At 38.9% G+C, this 19084-nt stretch overlaps 3 protein-coding genes across 5 annotated transcripts in view; 2 read left to right on the top strand and 1 right to left on the bottom strand.

Moving 5' to 3' along the window:
* The first annotated feature begins 326 nt into the window (after positions 1-326).
* LOC123316720 lies at positions 327-6731 on the top strand. Its single transcript, XM_044902927.1, has 13 exons — positions 327-463; positions 521-834; positions 930-988; positions 1041-1257; positions 1765-1990; positions 2069-2216; positions 2367-2720; positions 2832-2873; positions 3617-3777; positions 3829-5367; positions 5422-5638; positions 6099-6327; positions 6607-6731. The coding sequence occupies exons 1-13, from the start codon at positions 386-388 to the stop codon at positions 6656-6658; spliced, it is 3636 nt and encodes a 1211-aa protein (XP_044758862.1). The 5' UTR covers positions 327-385; the 3' UTR covers positions 6659-6731.
* Positions 6732-8443: 1712 nt separating this feature from the next.
* LOC123318058 lies at positions 8444-11262 on the top strand. 2 transcript variants are annotated; one of them, XM_044904747.1, is made up of 5 exons: positions 8444-8685; positions 9692-9808; positions 10049-10325; positions 10384-10952; positions 11022-11155. In XM_044904747.1, the coding sequence occupies exons 2-4, from the start codon at positions 9767-9769 to the stop codon at positions 10938-10940; spliced, it is 876 nt and encodes a 291-aa protein (XP_044760682.1). In that variant the 5' UTR covers positions 8444-8685; positions 9692-9766; the 3' UTR covers positions 10941-10952; positions 11022-11155. The 2 variants fall into 2 exon arrangements, with proteins under 2 accessions (XP_044760682.1, XP_044760681.1); XM_044904746.1 differs by having other exon boundaries at positions 8445-8685; positions 10384-10917; positions 11022-11262.
* A 74-nt stretch (positions 11263-11336) lies between these two features.
* LOC123318057 (unconventional myosin-XV) overlaps positions 11337-19084 on the bottom strand; it is a 45473-nt gene continuing 37725 nt past the window's right edge. For both annotated transcript variants that reach the window (XM_044904744.1, XM_044904745.1), the window contains exons 20-25: positions 17688-17887; positions 14010-14256; positions 13602-13953; positions 13226-13543; positions 12920-13173; positions 11337-12086 (exon numbers count right to left, since the gene is read on the bottom strand). In XM_044904744.1, the coding sequence (XP_044760679.1) occupies positions 11751-12086; positions 12920-13173; positions 13226-13543; positions 13602-13953; positions 14010-14256; positions 17688-17887 (1707 nt within the window). In that variant the 3' untranslated portion in view covers positions 11337-11750. The remainder of the gene's footprint in view (positions 12087-12919; positions 13174-13225; positions 13544-13601; positions 13954-14009; positions 14257-17687; positions 17888-19084) is intronic.

Genomic DNA, 19084 nt, shown 5'->3' with positions numbered 1-19084 from the left:
AAGAAGAAACTTTTTTTTTTAAGGTTTAGAGACGTTACACGTTCGCTGTAATAAATATATCCAATTAAGAGGAAAATATGTTGAATAATAATATATTTTGACTTTGAAATTTTGTTTGGTCTATAGTAGGCTAAGAATTTTTCAATATATCCCCGTATTCCTCCAATTCAATTGAGATTTCCTGTTCACGGGTCAATTTTTTGGGTCTAAAATGAGCATGGTGGTAGACAATTTAGGCGGTTATGAAAAGAGTGATCAGTGATCATCCAAAAAAGTGCCGTTCTGACACTTATGTCACATCTGTGTTAAGGATATGTCTTTAAAGAATGACATTACTCTATCAATGAATACGAAAATCTAATTTATAAATCCTCATTGACTAAGAATGAAAAGAAGATCGAACAGTTTCTCTGAATACATTTTATATCCAAAATCCACTTTGTATCTGAGAGTGGCACAGATGGTAGGTAGGTACTTAGGGATGAGTAAAAGTTAGTGGACTTTCCAAACTTTGTTCCAGATCTTATGTATCGTATGCCTCATCCTTGCATTCTACTTTTGGATCTCAGAAAACACCCTTCTCGGTGCTACGGTTGTATTATTTGCCACTTCATTTGGTTTCCTTGTGGTAACTGTCGTGGATGTGCTTGCCAGTTTGAAGCACAGGCAGTACACAGCCCCTGTGTGGGTTGGACTGGCGTTTTTAGCAGCTTTCATGTTTTTCCTGTCTTTTGGATTCATGGTTCTACAACCTGTTATTTTGTACATTGTGATTGGCGTCATTTTTGCTGTAACTGGTATAGTATTTTTGATCGATGGTATACTAATAATAGTGTAAGTATCATTTTTTATTCCTACAACTATTCCTATTTTATTTTTACCCTCATAATTCATTGATTTTTAGCACGAATTTTTCAACTCACTTTCAGATACATCTATAAATCGAAATCTCCGGGGAAAGTCCATCCAATCCCAGATGATAAAGGATGTATGATGCCTTTCTCTGAAGATTACATAGATTTAAACATTTCGCATTGTAGCAATCGACCAAACTAGCCAGGTAGAGGATGATTTGGAAATTATTGAAGAAGTACCTGTAGAAATTAGGAAAGTTGCACCTGTAGCTACGGCTCCATCTAAAAAGAGCTCCGATAAGTCCTCTCCAAAATCCCCATTTCCGATAACGAGTTATGGAGGAACCTTCCCAGTTGGTGGATCTGATGCTGCTCCCCTACCCACTCCAGATAACCTTGTAGGGTAAGGTATAACCTACGCTACTAGCAGTTTGCTCTCGCTTGCTAATGCTGCAGCGGATAAGTCCAACTTTGTTGCCATCAAACTTTAGGGGCTATGGTAGCAGTAGCCTATCGGATTATGTATCATTTCGTATTGATTGAAATTGAAACCCAACATATAATGTTTTCTGCTGTTTAATTATTTCCAGCATTTCCCAATCTATGTTTATTTTCCTCGGAATTTCCTCTTTTCTGAGGTGATCTGTCCACAGAATTCTCAGCCAAATATCTCGAAGTTTTAGTCGGTTTAGTTGATATTCGCCTTCCATGTGCATGCGTCAATGCCGAATGACACTCTTAACGTTTCGCTATAGACGTAGCATTTCCCTTTGGCTTACACATTTTCTTCTACTTTCCTATGCTTTCCTTCAGTTACAAAAATATTATACCCTTTCCATGAATGCTTGAGTACCTACAGCCCTTCAGTATTAAAAGAAAAAACTTTCGTTCTTTTCGTTTTATCTCGTAGAATTGAACCCGCAAGACCAGCTCAACTGTATGTGCCGAAAAAAACTCGTGAAAATAGTCCAGATGCGCATTCTATTTCAAGTGAGAACTCAGCCAACAGAAGGGCATCGCTTGACGAGAGCAGAAACCTTTACCCTACAGTTATGGAAGAAAATGCTCAAGAGAGGAGTATCCAGTTGAGAAACGAACGAAGCCACGCCATGAGCGAACCAGGGATATCTCAACAGGTGAGCAAAACACAAGAAGCTCGATGTGTTTTCTCTTTTTTGTGTGAAAAAAATTGGATAAAATGTGAAATTTTCTAGATCCAATCTACAACATATTCTGCCCCTCCTACCTATCGACAAAACTACGATCAATATCTTGCTGAAGAAATGTCTCGGGAACAACAAGCTCAGCGACCCTATTATGAAAACGTACAGGGTGGTATGATAACACCTTACCAGGCTGCAGGTGAGTGATGAGATCACCATCCTCATTGGATGGCACATCAGCAGCATCTTTGACAGTTTAGCAGATTTGAACGCTAAATATGTTTATAAATCTCCAATTCCAATTTGAGCCCTTTGAAAGGTGACAATACTGGTTTGAATTCATTGTTAGGAGAACCACAATCTACACTAAACGTAGACAACGGCCAATTCGAAGCAAGATACCACAGAGAAATGATGCCAGGAGACGCTCAAGCATGTCAGTGTTGCGGTACAAGGCTGTACGAACCCAGGGAACCTGAAGGCAGGGAACACGAAGCCAGAGAACAGATAACACCTTTCGTCACTCACCACTACAACCAGTCCCCCTGCATATGCGGATACACCCATTATCAAGCATCAACCGTCGTTAAGGGAGCCGTGAGACAGTATCCCGAAGATACGCTGAAGCAACAGCAGAGGATGATCAAGGAACAGCTGGAACAGATGAGGGACGACCACGTGTTTCACGGTTGCTCCTGTCATGGTAAGAAATGGGTTAGGTATAGACGATTGGTGCTTATGAGCTCGATATGACCATGTGAAATGTATTCCAATTTTTACGTTCGATTATTATGAGATTCCTGATGCGTTTCAGATAAGCCGACTAAGGAAACGAATGTTCCTTATATGCATCTAGGTGAGTATTCCCAATCTAACCAGATTATTCGAATATTTTTACGTTTATAAGATGAACAGGGTATATCTTTGTATTTATTAGGTACAAGGAAATTGAAGCAACAAGACTTGCTACTAAGATATCGTTTGTAGACCCTAATATTGTAGTTCCATAGGGTTGTACTGTGACCTTAAGGCTTAAAGACTATTGTTTTACCCGAAAAAAGCTTTTATCACCGCTACACGTATGCTGTACCTTCATCTATGCAGGCTTTCGTTTCCAGAGTGAACCTGATCTAGGATGGCTTCTATAGGGATAAGTTCTGGCTCGAAGAAGTCCTTCCCAAAAAGTATTTTTCGCGTTTGCTGGCAATGCCCAGGCATTCTGTAACCAAGTTATAGTTTTTTCCTGTAATCGACACTAGTTTTTGTTAGACCTAATTCGTTTAAGTGCTTCCTCTAAGGCGACAGAGCCCTGTAAGGTAAGCACTGGAAAGGTGTAGGGTACTATTATCAAGGTCGAAGATACTTCTAGATCCAGCAGTCATAGGAGAAGGCAGGTATATGGGCTAGGGAGACCAGGCAACACCAGAATTGTCGGTGCTCAGCCACCACAGATGCTGAAATCGACATAATTGTCAATCAAGCAAGCATCAAACTGCACAGAGTTCATCCAGAACTACTACTGGACTGTTTCCGTCAATCAGTTATTTGTTAAAAACATGTTTTTTGCCAACTATTTTGGTGTCTGAACTAATTTTTCAGTTCGCAGTTCTCCATGTCCTGATAACCGTAAGGATTCTAGCTCCTTAGCTTCTCCGACTCACAAGTACGTCGTGAGCAACGAGGTGGATAGCAACAGGTCCTTGAACATAGAAACCGAAAGCCAGTTCGAAGAATTTGGAAGCAGCTTTCCGAAGTGGATGGTGAGTACGATATGCACGATGTTACAAGGTTATCCAATGTGTTTATTGAAGAGTTCTAGAGGTCCCGTGGATCCAACAGATCCGAATGTGGAGGACAGAAACAGAAAAGTTACAATAGGCACATTGGACGTGATATCGCCATCAGATGCCTCCACGGATAGCAACTCGTCCAAATATAGACGATGGGCGGAACGATTGGGCATGAGTCAATTGGCAGAGCGGGATCATCGAACCGTCAACGTAGATCCCGTCATGGGTCAACCAAAAAGGCCCTCCCTGAAACATAGAGACGACGAGATTCCAGCTAGGAAGTCCACAACATCACCCTCCTCCTTCGACGAAGGCAACGTGGCAGAAACCTGGAGACAGGACCCGACGGACATTTCTGAATCTATGGACGATTTTTTGGAACGGAGACCGACCATCGAGAAGGTCAAAGATTCGATCACTCCCCTGACAAATCCAAGAATGACCGTCGTTTCCAAGAAGGACGAGGCCAACTACCTGAAACGTTTCCGCGAAGTCGTCTACCCGACGGATTCCAGCAAGGAGACCGTTTTGAGTGCCAATATGGATTTCATCTCGAGGGAACCAGAGAATGGCCCCAGATCGAACGCCCACAACTCCGAAATCGATGAGAGTTTGAGGGCTTGGGTTCCGGAACACGACTCGAAGTACTCGAAGAGGACCAGTACGTTCGGAGCTAAGGAAGTACTCGACAGTTACGAGTTAATCATGGAGAATAGAGCTATGGAGCCTCCTCCCCCTGATGACACCCAATACGTACAAACCTTAGCACCGGAAACAGCTTCTGTACGTTCCCGAAGAATGTCTACGGATAAATCAACGGGTACCAAGCGACCAGAACAGCCGGATTACTCATATCAACCTGGCGTAGAGAGACCATTTTTCGATGACAGGGAGAAAACTTGGAAGTCCGAAGCTCAAGAGGCTTACAGATCTTCAGTTGCTGGGTTACCTTGCAGCCCCAGGAGAATTTGTCAAAGTGTATCTCCGGAATGCGTGTGCTGTCAAAACCCGAAAGACGAATTGGTCAGACCGGCGATGAGAGTTGTCGAAGAGAGAAGGTATTCCAGTCCTAGAGCAAGGAACCAAGAGACAAGGTATTCCAGTGAAAGAGGAAGGGATGAGGAGAGGAGGTACTCTAGTGATAGGGGAGAGAACGAAGACAGAAGACATTCTGGTGACACAAAAAGAAATTCTTACCCTGAAGAACGTCGCCTTGTGAATGAAATGAACTTTCGTAGGGTATCTACGATGGCTCCAAAACCGTATGATGAAGCGTCATATGTGGATGAAATAACCTCTCATAGAACATCAGACGGAGGTACGAGAGAGGAAAGATCGAAAAGGGATAGTCAGAATTACGAACTAAAGTTGGACAGCAGGAAATCTCTATTTCCTGGCTCTACCTATCGGGAAGAAAAAGTTGTATTACCTAGGATGTTGGACCCAATACAAGAGCAGAGGATGACAGAGAACATACACTTGAGTGATTCAGAAGAAAGGGTCAGTCACATACCACCTTTCCACGACGGTTTTCCAAGGGACGTGATGATGATAAAGAAGGTAAGTTGACACAGTCGATTCTTCAACCAGCACTTTCTCACATACCATCTCCAGATGTCTTGCATATGCGAATGTATCTGTAATCCACAAAAAGGACCCAAGGATAATGCGAGAGGTCGTCGGAATTTAGGAGCTTCCAACGTCAAAAGATACGAAACTGAGCCTTTGAACCAGCAGCCTTACCATCCGAAGGACGATTTCAAAATGCCGGAAAATTCATTTACCAATTTTTCGAGGATAAGCGAGAGGCCCGATGATTCTGGGAGCGTTGGTGAGTGGTTTAACTTCTGTAGCATTCTAGATTGATATTACCTCTCCCTCTTACACATGCCAAACCAAAAACTAAACATACTTTGGTATTGTAACGTTCTCAGGGTTAATAAATGGTCTTCTTTAAACAACTAGTACACTAATTTATGTACAAGGACTCTAATTTATGCACACAATCACTAAAGTACTTCCACTACTTTGCACTTTGTAACTCTTCTCTAATAAATAGGGTCTGTTCAGAATACTAACTGCCTCCGAACCCACCGCGCGTCTTTTATGTCGATACGCCCATGTTCGAGAATATTCTCGTAGCACCGAGAGCGATATACGCGATGTTTTCGAGCGGCGACAGGGGCGTATTCATCAGATTTTCGGACGTGACAGTGTGTTACCAAGACCAAGTACCACTTTTACTCCCTCTTATCAATCTACTCTTGCTATTACATACTCGTACATTATAGGATCTAGAAAAAGGAAAAGTTCCAGAAACGGCGATCACCAAACGATCAGATTCTCCCTCAACTCACCTACACCTAGAAAAACTCTGGACTGCGTAGAAAAGTGTCCGGATTGTTCTTCCAGGAGAGAAGCAGAGTGTCCTGAAGAGTGTTCCACTTGTCCTGTCAGGAGAAGAAGACTAGCAAGGGAAGCAAGGTTGAGAGAAAGACTAGATTATGAGGAGAGATTGAGGTATTTTTTGGAAAGCAATATCTGGTACTGGTAAGGTTTTCATAACTGAATTTTGGTTCTGTGTTTACTGATAAGTTTATAACGTTTTAAATTCGCGAAGGAATATATTTCACATGGTCATGTTTGGCTTGTTGACGTAAAGAGTAAGATCATTGAAGAAATTGAAATTCAGTTTTGAATGTAGTGCAATGTTTTCGTGATATGACCTTACCGTACAGATACAAGTTGATAATTCGTCGATTTTTTCAAAATATTCTTCTAATTTCTTCTTTATTACAGCATACCCAAGAGGGGGTCCCTGAAAAGAGCTTATCCAGACGAAAGAAGATAGATTAGATCAATGTTTTTAGAATAAGCCTAATTATATTTCGATTTTATTTGAATTATATTCAATTCATATTTTATTATTTATTCTTATGTCGTGGAAATGACAGAACCCTCAATATCCATGAAGATATGATTTGATTATAGGACATCTCTTTATTTTTTCCTAATTTCTTAATATTCTTCTATTGTACACACGTCGTTTTGACATTGTGTGGTATATTGAAGAGCCGTGTTACTGTATCGTATCACACTTTGCCTTTATTCATTCATGACGAAACAATATATTTCAGTCCGCTTAAAATTCACTGTTGGGAAACTCAAGTGATTCGAGAATTTCTACACGCTACCAATTAAATTGTTATGTTCGACATTGAAACGAAAAGCTTTCTTAATTTATCTTTTTCTATGTGTAAAATAAAGATTTTGGGTCCTTTTTCACCATTTTTATATTGAGTTGGTGTGACCGATACTTGATGAAGATTCACAATTGAACTGAAAACAAATTATATATGATTTTAACACAATAAGATCTTCAGGTGGGTGGGTAAACTGAAATATTTCGTAGCCAGAAGATAAGGGGTATGATAGTTTCCAGAACATTCAGAGCAGGTTCAAATCGGATAGGTTGAAAATATTCAAGTGGTGGTGGACTAAAAGAAATTCTTTCCTATCTGGTGTAGTAAGAAATAATTATTGGAATGATCAATTTACTCTCAGTTCAGATGCAAAAGTTATAATCAAAAATTTGTATAGCCGACAGATAGCTAATTTCAAAAATTATCTCTGAAACCACCCCGAAATGAAGAAGTTTCGATAAAATTGATAAATACCACTGAATAGAACTCCTGCAAAGAAGAACTGAGAGCTTATAATTATAAACTCTGTTCTGTTTCGCACGTTCTTGTATAATTTTTACGACTTTCCACTTGACATTGGAATGAATTGTTGATTAAAATGAAAATTGATTCAGGGATGCAGTGCGGAATTCTTCAAATCCACATGTCCTATCTCTGAGGTCGTATAGTAAAACAACAAAGGCCTTTCGACATACATGTAGATATTCACAAGAACGCTCCCACGTCCCAGAAACACTGTTCAATTACTTGGAAATAAGCAGCAAATATCAATCTTATGATGAACCGTCATGAATTTGATATGAATCTAATTGAAAATGTCGGATACGAAGAGTGAAAAACGAATGAAAAAGGTGATATAGAAAAAAAAATCTTAGTCAAAGAGAATTGATGATTATCGATGTTTCTCCTTCACGAACTGTGTTAAAAATGGGTCATTTTTTATTCAAAAACAGTAGGAAATGATGGAATACTCACATTTATAACAAAACAACTGTTTTTGATTTACTGAATTCATTCCAAGTAAGAGACTCGGTTTCAAAATAAAATATAATTGAAAATGAAAAAAATTCTCATTCTCTTGCATTTGAATCCAAGTCCTGCATCATTTCAGCACTGATAAAGTTAATTTTTTATGGATATGTGTGAAGGAAGGAAGCTCAAGTGTATGAAGATAAAAAATTCTTGAAACTCGTTGATTTCTAAAGTTTTTCGAAATGATGCTGATGAAAAAATAGAAAAGTCCAGATTTTGAGTTCTCAAATTAACCTGGCAATGTATAGGGATCCCTAATCCACAAAATAAGGACCAGAAACATTTTTCTGACATTAGTTTAACCGATTATCGATGCTTCATCAAAATTAGTCACTCTCAGGTTCAGTATCCTTCGTGAACTGTCAACAGGTATTTTTTTCGATTTCCCTCATTTCTTGCCATTTGACGTCATGACATAATGTGACTGTGGGAAAATAAACACCATTTATTACTATGTCCATTCAATTATACTCAAGTTCTGCCAGTTGCAATTTAACCTTTGTTGCGATAGTAGCTTGCTACACACACATGCTTTACAGATAGGAAGGCATACCCTTCTAGCGCGCTTCTTATAGTAACAGGTGCTTGAAAATAGTTTTGTGATAAGGACTTTATGAATTTTTTAATGTGGAACGATAAGGAGGTAAGTGAACTTTATGTTACTGAAATCGTAGAAGTTTTTACAATTCTGATAGGTAATCCTTAAGACTTTGAAGGAATTTTATTCATCTACACGCTAGTTTCAAAATGAAAATTCACCTATATTTTTGTGCCAGAAATGGATACCCGTTTTTGCTACTAAGAATGATTGGTCACTGGTTTGTGTTATCAATGAACACTTTAGCTTTGATGTTTCGAATTTCGAATTTCCATCAAAATAAATATAGTTGGGCGGCTGTGAAAATTTCAGGGAATTCAATTTACGTCCTATTTTTCATTAGTTCAATTGCTGAAATGATAAACAGAAATCTAACGTTGTTTTTTCTTCGAACGAACACCCACATCTTATATTTCCTCATTGTCTGCTCCAGTGAATAAGGAAAATTATATACAAATATAGATTCCCATTCATAACCAATGAAAATCGACACAATTACCAGCGAATTAAATGATTCACCATCTTAATTTCCTGCGATTATCTGAGTTGCTAAGTTCATGATTATACTGCAGCAATTATGAAAAAAAACTATTACTTAGAATAATGGTTGAATAAGTGAATATGTATTTATCGAGGCAAAAAGACTATTTATCAACAGATTTAGAGTTTTTTTCTCATTTTCCTCGACCTCTTGATATACAACATAAAAATAGTATTCACATGAAGGAAGGTCTTATGAATTGTGCGAAAAAATTCCCTTCAAAGATAAATTTTTCGGGAATTATATCTTTCCGACCTTCTCATGAAATCAAATGACGCTTTTTACTCTCATTATCGTCAATTATGAAACGTACGAAATCGGGAAACACTCGTAGTAACTCACGCGTGGTAAATAATCCACTTATACTCTGTTTATGTATCTTTATGAATGAGATCGTTCTTTGGTCGCAAATTCCAAGGAAAACGCTATTTCAAAAGAACCATTTAGTCAATTACTCACACCGTAGTACGCGGTTTTTGCTGTCTTCAAACAAATAAAGTTTTATTGCAGCGTACACAATGACCTGCAGTTATCATTGACCTAGTGAGTGAAATGGATCGTCAACTACGCCACTGAGTCCAAGACATGAATTGCGACGGGTGGACACTTCTCAAGCTTGTACAACTGGTGAGTAAACTTTCGATAGGTGTATCTCCCAAAAAAATCATCGTAGATCTAAATGTGATACATATAGTCTAGCTACTCTTCTTGTAATAAAACTGTCGACACGCTATCTCCCAGAAAAATCATCATATATCTACATCTTCTACAAGAGCAATTCTTCTAGTAAACTTACTCGGGAAACATCCTCCTTCAGAACTATAGATTTCCTACTCAGATTTAGTTTATATTACAATATATTTTCAGATTTTTGTGATAGCCTGCTTGGTGACCAAAAGAGCTACTGATGTGGAATCCTACAGATTATTCCTCTACCTCCAGAAAATATCTAGAGAGTGGAGGCTCCTCAGGAATGTCACTTGGGGCTCCTTAGGGTCATCCTTCGCTGATGCTACCTACGGAGGCTATCTCATTATAACCTCAATCTTGTTCATTTCAAGGATCATTGGTGAAATACCCACTCACAAAAGAGTCAGCGAGTATCTCTTTCTAGGGCTTGGTGCCATCCTGTACATAATACTAGGTAAATATAAAACCAAACCGAGTATATGATTTTTTGATCGGTTTCTCTTTCATTCAAGGTACCTTGGAGCTTTTCGCCATAGATGATCTACCTCCAGATCTTGTAGATAACGCCATTATCATTGGTACATTGTCCCTCATCACTGCTGGTCTCTTCCTCATAGACATGGCCGGTCCTAAGTCTGTCAAGCCGGTCAAACCTGCACAACTCCGCAACCTCCAACAACAATTGGAAAGACAAAACTCCAGAGAGTTGAACCCTTCGAATAACAACACCCAAGTGACCTTCAACCTAGGAAAAAACGACGGTAAAACTGAGAAGGTGATGATAACAGAAATAAAAGAAGTTCAAAGAAATGGTGGGATCAGTAATGGACAGACGGCCATGAAGAGTGGAGAAACAAGGGACGACGTCGATGGAGTTATGAAGAGAGATAATGGAAGAAGGAAAACTGTGGAATCTCCGAAAAGCTTTGGGATTTTCGGTAAAGATTTGGAAGAGACGGGAGGAAACAGCGATACGGATGAAATTGATGATACAATTCCGCCAAAGATGCAACAACATTCGCCAGTTTGGAGTAAAATAAGAAAGGGTAGAGATTCCAGCAATGTTTGAAATTTTTTAAGGGTACAGGAGTTTTGGGTTGATTCCTTTGGAGTAGGTTTGGTATATCAGGTTTATGTGTTTATTTTTCAGGGCAGTATGGTAGATATGATGTAGTTTCGCCAAATTTCATGTATCCTGCTGGAGAATCCGAAGATGAGCGATCACCAAGTGGTCCTGGTGATCCAGGTTTCGTGCAGTTTGCTGCTAAAACTTGGGGTCAGACTGGAGTGAAGACACCAAGGCATAGCCCAACTCCTGTTTGAGCAAGGAAATTATGATTTGGTAGACTTTCAAAGACACTTCTGTTCCCACTTTTAATATGTGTTCATCTTTCGTTCATCATGTCCAATGTTTTCGTACTTACCTTTTTAGGTTATGCTCCGAAGTGTAAATAAACCAGGAATATGTTGTTCTCAAAATTTTATTCAAAACAACAGAAACCTACAATTACAACAATTTTTCAATAGTATAGGGATCACTTACATCGTTAATGTATACAATACATAGACAATCATTCGCAGAATAATTTATTGTATCGTCATTTTTATATATGTGGATATGTGGTTAATTTGAAACAACGTAGAGCTGAAGATTGATTACTATTCCAAGAAGAATCAGGGCACTCTTATAAAATATCATTGATTTATCGTTTTTATATGACATATGTATATGGTTTCATTTGTTATGTTTAGTATTATTGTCTATACAAGTTGACTATAAAAATAAATATAACTATGGTCTCTTAAATTGTATTATTTACAATATAAACTTAAAAAATTCATTACAACAGTCATTCATTCGCATCCATTCCTCGAATCATCAATTTCTCGGAACGTTTGACTGTTCCAAATTAATGTATTGCCTGACTAATCTTGAAATCTCGTGGGCTTGTTCAGTCTGAAGTCTTGTCACCCTCTGTTGCAGCAAATTTCCACATTTCATGTCTAAAAATAGATCGCCGTCTTCAGAGCGCACTTTCCTGGTAGATATGACCTCTGCGTAAGGCCAGTGTTGGAGTGTTTCGTGGTTGATCATATCCAAGAAATGAACCCCACCCCTGTTCAAGGCCAGGATATGTTCCTTCCATTCGTTCTCTCCTGTAATCCTTTTGACTGCGAAAAATGAGCTTCCGAAAAGTGGCCAGTTGCTGAGTACCTGAAATTGATTGTTGCGTGAATGCTGGCTTCTTAAGCGGCTTACAGACGAGCAACCTACTTGACAACTTGGTTGTCAACACGACGTGTTGACAACCAAGTTGAACGTCAGTGGGCTTGATATCTTAGAACATAGATACTATGTATCTATGTTCTAAGGTTGATATTCCTTCAACCTCGTATGGTTTACAAGCTAGTTGACAACATAGTTGTCAACTAAGTTGCTCGTCTGTGGACCGCTTTAGTCTATGTCAGACTGACAATATAGTCATCCATGAATGATGGAAACGTCTTCTAACTCTGCTTAGAGAAATGTAAGTAGGACCTAGGGCATTTCTAAGACTTTGATTTGTCTTCTCAGCGAAAGAGTTAAAAAAACTGTTCTAATAGAGCTCAAGCACTTGGTCACCAACTCTTGGGTCTTTAATGAACAGTTTCAGTGGCTAAGTACCGTAAGAGTAAACGTGATAACATACTTTGGCTGAAATTAAATGAATTGACTAGTTCTGCTGGTGTTAGAAGTGCCTGATTTGTCCATAGGGCTCTGATGGCATCGCCTTGAAATAACACTTGTCTTAGCATGATGAAAATTTGATTTTCCCTTGCGCAAAACTGATCTAATTCAAAAGGAAATACAGACTGAGAAAAAAAATCATCAGAATGTACATTTCTCACGAACATGGGAAAAAGTGACTAAACTGGATGAAAACTGAACCAAAACACGTTTTTAGTTTATATTCTCAGCAGAATTAGCGAGATGTAGAGTGTGACTTCAAGAACCAACCGTCGATTAACTTATATTGCTGAGAACTGGGAGCAGAACCATCACCGTACCTGGAGCACTCGATGTTTCGCTCTGGACACTTGCAAATTGGCTGCCTGTCCCCATGACGTTTGCACCAAAGCTAGCCACTGAGGCGGTCTTGGTTCTCTCATAGCGAGGACGGGTTTGGGAAGTAAAAACTTGACTTCCTTCAGACTAGGAGAGTGGTTCAAATCGGCTGCTTTGTGTAGGAGCGCTGCAATCAACGCTATATCCCTGACGATGCTTGGAGGTAGACTTGGATTGCCCAGTCTCAGCAGAAGACCTGAAATCGAAACTATGGTAAAACTCCGCATCGTATTTTTACCAAACAGTACCTTCGAGGTAATCCGGTGCTACTTGGTTGAACAACACTTCGGTATAGAGTGGACTAGCATCGTGCTTCAAGGGATGATACCAAACGGACCTGCAGAATATCAAGTAGAAGGGTTGTGCCGCCTTATGCAGCTCTGTAGTTACGTCCAAGATGTATTCGTCTGCTGCTAGTGGCATTGTGAAGGCGTCGCCTTGGACGATACAGTATAAACTGAACTCTTGCTGCTCGGCTTCTGAGTTTATACCAATAAGGTCGCATAATTCGGATATGACATCAGCTACGACAGTGCTGCATCTGGTATTCACCACTCTTTCAGCACCTGAAAAAGCATTGGTTTTAAAATACTACTTACATACATCCATGAGGTTAATCTTTACCTCCTGGGAGTCTGTATATTTGTCTCCTTGCGCTCCTACCAGCGCTAACAGCTGTGACTTCTTCTACGCTTGGTACGTTCTTTCTACCACCACATCGCTGGGTTTTTCTGAGGTTAGCCAAGCATACCGCGGCTGTCCCATGACAAATTCGTCTCCTATCAGAAGCAGCGGATGATAAATGCTCCGTTAGGAAAGGTAGAAGTACTTCTGAGCAGGCAAAATAAGCTGCTACAATGGAGAGAAGTCTCCAAGCTCTCTGACAGGATTCCGGAGATTCAGATTTGTTATTGGTCGTCTGCTTCATCAGCTGACAGAAAACCTCGTCCCTGAGCATGACGTGTTTGTGACAATGCTGCGGAAGAAGTAAAATGAGAAAAATTGACTCGTGAGCAATGAAGTAGTGTTTACCATTAGCACAGTGTAGACGCATTTCACTTCAGTCATTTCAGGAGTTAGAGGCATGTCACCGCAGTATCTCAAAATGCATTCGAAGCATTCGATGGCGAGCAGGCTGAGCTCTGGATTTTCGAGAGCCAGGAGAGGTCCATCGAGAGGTACACCCTGCCATTTTATCATATCCGTTTGTTGTTTCCATGTCCATTCTTTGCTGCGCTTGTCTTTCGCTTTGGCCGTGTCGTTTTTGAGCCGTTCCAGTCTGGAAAGGATTTATAATGTAATATTTGCGGTTGAGTGGATTTTGACGTTGTTTTTTCTGAAATATTTTATGTTATCACCATCTTTTTCAGGTATTGTAGCTGATATCTCAGAAATAACTGACACATTCGATTTATTTTTAGCTCAAGCTGTATTCTTATACAGTTTCTTGTGTAATGTATCATTTTATATCATGGTTTTGGCTGCAATATTCATCTCAAGTGTTTTATATTATTATCACTTTGGAAATTTACAAAATCTCATAATTTAGCTATTCATATCGTTGTGGTAACGAGGCGAGTATGAAGTTTGATACCAAATATCATTATACAGGGTGACCCGGGAGTAACTGTACAAATATACTCTAATCAGAGATAGATTAGGACTACCTAATCACGGATTGTCTGTAAAAAAATAATATCTGGCTTTCCCAAGGAAGCTACAGGGTGATTTTCATGGAAATCCTGAGACCAGCTTGCTTTCTTGAGCTCATTCATTGTGGTTTCTGACTGTTAGCTTCAATGAATTTATAAAAATGATGAGGACGGTTTCATTTTCTTCGTGAAGGTCTTCATAAAAGTTTTGACCATCGAGGTCAGTGTTCACTCACGATACAGGATGTTAAATTTGCCAGACCACTGGCCAATAGGGTCTTGCAAGCCACCGGACTGTGACAATTACAATTAGTGCAACCATCTCCTGCTATGTGTGCCTTACGGAGAATTATAATCGAGTTTTTATCACTATTATTAATGAACATGCATCATTATTATTCGAATTATCCTGTTTGAGTATAATTTTATGAATCATATTAATCTTGGTGGCCCATTTGAGAGGTTAACCGTGAGATTTTTTTTTATTTCGATAAAATTTTGGGAAGAATTGTGATGATAGTTTAGTGTCTGAAAATATAATGAAATGAAAGGTTTAGCGGCATGCAGACAGGAATTGAATTCTGAAAAAAGTACCACCCAGAGCAGGTAGGTTCGAATCCTGCTCTGGGTGGTACTTTTTTCAGAATTCAATTCCTGTCTGCATGCCGCTAAACCTTTCATTTGGGAAGAATGTTTTGCGTCCTGATATCGATAGAAATGGAAAAGATTCAAGTCATTCAGTATATTTCCTTTTTCAGTAACTCTATATTGGAAGATGTAGCGAAACTAGAATCCCTAAATTATGTTTATTTTTTTCCAAAATGAATGAAAATTAGAAAGAAAAAACTCCAGTTCATTGTGCCAAATTGAATCACTGTACTACGATCTCTACAATTGTGCAAATTATCTTCTGAATTCTTCAGAATAAATTCAATGAATGGCTGAAAATTTGTGTTGGTGCTATATCTATAAGAATGTGAAATATCTCTAAAATTGGGATGAACAAAAACGAACAAACAAGACATAGGAAAGAAACCTGCGTTGAATATTCATCATATAATCTATCCTTTAACTACCAAGATAAAGAAGTTTCAATGAAACTCCCTCTGTAGATCGGTTTGAAAGGGATTACCTATATGTATGTACTTCTATACCTTCTCAAGCCTTCATATTACCTCTTAAGTTGCTTCGTTATAATACCCATATCTCCGAAATGGCACAAAAATCACCACATCAAGATCGGCGGACGCCTACGCAAAAGAAGCACTGTCATTAGACCTGTTCTTCTTTCTTCCGCTTCATCACCGTTGAAAACCGAAACACAGAATGAAGAAACGAGCCGAACCCCAACCGGAATAGCTATGGGAATAGTGGTTTCGACACGAAAATTACACAACAAACGACAACTTTTCTATTCTTTCGCGAATTCGGTCGATATGTGGAAGTTGTACCGGAAGTCGGTATCCTACACCATGCTGTATTACGTAAATCGTAAAGAAGAACCAATGTCTCTTCGAATGAGGAATGTGAAAAATCAACAAAAATCAAATCTCATGATTTATTTTCGTAAAATGCTTGAATTCCACGATCTCCTCTGTGTAAAAACATCAACAGGTAACTCCTTATTGTTTACCGTTTCAACGAATCTATTGTCCCACAGTAATTTAATCAGAACAGCTATTATTGCTATTACCTAATTTTTTTATTTCATTCCATTCGAACAATAATCTAATCTCCCACTAGAATAGACGATTTCCGGCTTAAGAATCTTCGGATCTTCTTTGTAATTCTTTGGTAGATGTTTAGAAAGTGACGGTTTCCACTCCAAACGCCTCAGGGTCTTCTGAAGACCGTAAACGGCTCATTTATTCAGTTAATTAAGAATTTATGCGATGATTTCGGACTTGGAATATGTAAGGGGAGATAGAAGACTGAAATTGTTAGTTATTTCAACGAAATTCATAAGTCAATACCTTTATTTCATTTGGGTACTATATATGGCCTTGACTCTCATATTTTTGAAGAAGAAAATAGTACGCCAGTTACTTTTTCAAAGGTGCTACACAGACGTTTTTATCAAAATTTTTAACCAGAAATATGCTGTCTCATTCGACAAAAAAGTTGACTAGCGTTATTTCGACAGATACCATTTTACTTCAGTTTGACAGCTAGGTATATTCAATGCAGTTCGATGTGTAATGCACCAACATATTTACTTTATGGGGAATATGAAAAGATCGAAATAAGTCATTACGATTAGCTTCTACTCACACTTCGTAGACTTCCTGGTAGAGAGAACCAGAGTACAAGGGGAAAGTAGAAAATTTCCTAGATAATAACATAATGCACTTTTTCCACGCCTAACCCGCTACTCGAAAACTGCATCTAAGAAATTACAGCAACAACAAGTCCTTAATTCGTCTTTAATTCACTCAATCTGCAGCGATGAGAAAAACACACAGATTGCACTTGTGGGACATGAATACCAACTTAACTGACGATGTCAAGAAGAACTCTTGGCTTTTCTTGCCAGTTTTAATCCGTTCGGAAGATTAATGATGACTGAATATTCGGTGATGACATTAACAATTATGTAGGTTTACCTCGTAAGAGACAATAAAGCTCGATGTGATGTAACACCGTCAGTAATTTTTATTATGCTTTCTAAATTTGCACAAAAGAATCTGCTGCTGGATTTCAGAGCTCCTTCAGTCATTAGAAGATGGGTTTATTTCAAAATCACAGTCTTCGTTTGGTATATGTACGGGGTCCTATCAAAACATTTTATATCTTAGGTGTCTTATTTCTGTCTAACAGACAACAAGCTGGTACATAAATAAAATTGATCAATTTTTTCTTAGCGTTTGGGGATATTTGAATGAAATTTTCTAGGCCCCAATTTCCAGAAAATGCTGTGAGTTTCCTCTGGCCTCAATACAGAGGATTTACAAGTGTCAGAAGGACAGTTTTGTGGAGGAGAGTCTTCAGGTAATTTAGCGCCAAATTCCTACGAAAATAAGTAACATATCTGATATACAGAATGTAAAATTTCACTCACTCTGCTGACTGCCTGAAGTTCTGGATAGCGAATTGAAGAAAAGAGTACTTTCCAGAAGGCGGTACAGGACTTCTTGGAGATGGTGGATCTTCCCTGGTTGGTGATTTCGATTCACTTCGCAGAGTTGATTTGGTGTCTGTGATAACTTCTAATCTTTCCACTGAAGACTCCCTTCTTGGTGGTGGAGACTTTGCTTGCATCTGCAAAAAGGACAGAGATATCAGGTTGCTACTGCTGTCTGAATTTTAGTAGGTATACATAAAATGATTGAAACGTATGGTACCACATTCATATCGTATATACGAGGATGTATTGATATCTAGTTACCCTAGACCAGTTCCACGCATAAAAAATTATTGCGTAACCGTAGCAACGAACAATAACTCATTAGAAGTGTCAGTGCGAAGTTTGAGGTCAAAAAAGTAAACCAGAGTTACTCAATAAATTAAAAGAAAGAAGATGTCCACCGAAATTGTGAAAATCGAAAAATTGGAGAATCGAGCCATCATCAAGTACCTGTATTTAAAAGGTTTAAGAGGTACGCAGATTTACGAAGATATGCTCAATACTCTTGGCGATCAATGTACTCCGTATGCGACCGTGAAAAATTGGTCTGCAAGCTTCAAAAGAGGCAAATTGTCCATTAAAGATGATGACCGATCGGGAAGGCCAGTTTCTGTGTCAGTCCCCGAAAATATCGATGCTGTTCATGACTTGATTTCATCAGACCGTCGAATTGGGCTGAAACGGATATCTGAAGCACTGAATATTCATACGAACGCGTTCATAATATAGTTCACGTCAATTTGGACATGAGAAAAGTTGCTGCAAAATGGATCCCCAAATGTTTGAATGTTGACCAAAAGCGTGCAAGGGTAGAAGCATCGCGTTCGATCTGTGCTCGATTTGAAAACGATGAAGACTTCTTACTGAATTGTTACTATGGATGAGTACATTTCTACGATCCAGAAACAAAGCAACAATCGATGGAATGGCGACACTCTGCTTAAGTTTTTTGGGATTGCCATGGAGTTATCATGATTGATTTTTTGAATAAGAGTAGAACAATAACCGGAGATTACTACTCGACATTACTGACCACTCAAAGGTAAGAAATTAAAGAGAAAAGACGTGGAAAGCCATCCAAAGGTGTTTTGTTTTTCCAGGACAACGCCCCTGCACACAAATCTCATGCTACCATGCAAAAAATTCGTGATTTAGGGTTTGAATTACTAGAACACTCCCCTTATTAACCAGATTTGGCTCCATCCGACTATCATCTCTTTCCTCAACCGAAAAAAAGTTTAAAAGGTAGTAAATTTTCTTCCAACGAGGAAGTAATAAAAGCTGTTGAGGTGTGGTTTGCAGAGCAAGAAGAAACATTTTTTTTGAAAGGT

The sequence above is a fragment of the Coccinella septempunctata genome, chromosome 7, assembly GCF_907165205.1.
Source record: "Coccinella septempunctata chromosome 7, icCocSept1.1, whole genome shotgun sequence".
Classification (NCBI taxonomy): Eukaryota; Metazoa; Arthropoda; class Insecta; order Coleoptera; family Coccinellidae; genus Coccinella; species Coccinella septempunctata.
Note: the sequence above shows the minus strand (reverse complement) of the source record. Positions and strands in the feature narration are given on the sequence as shown.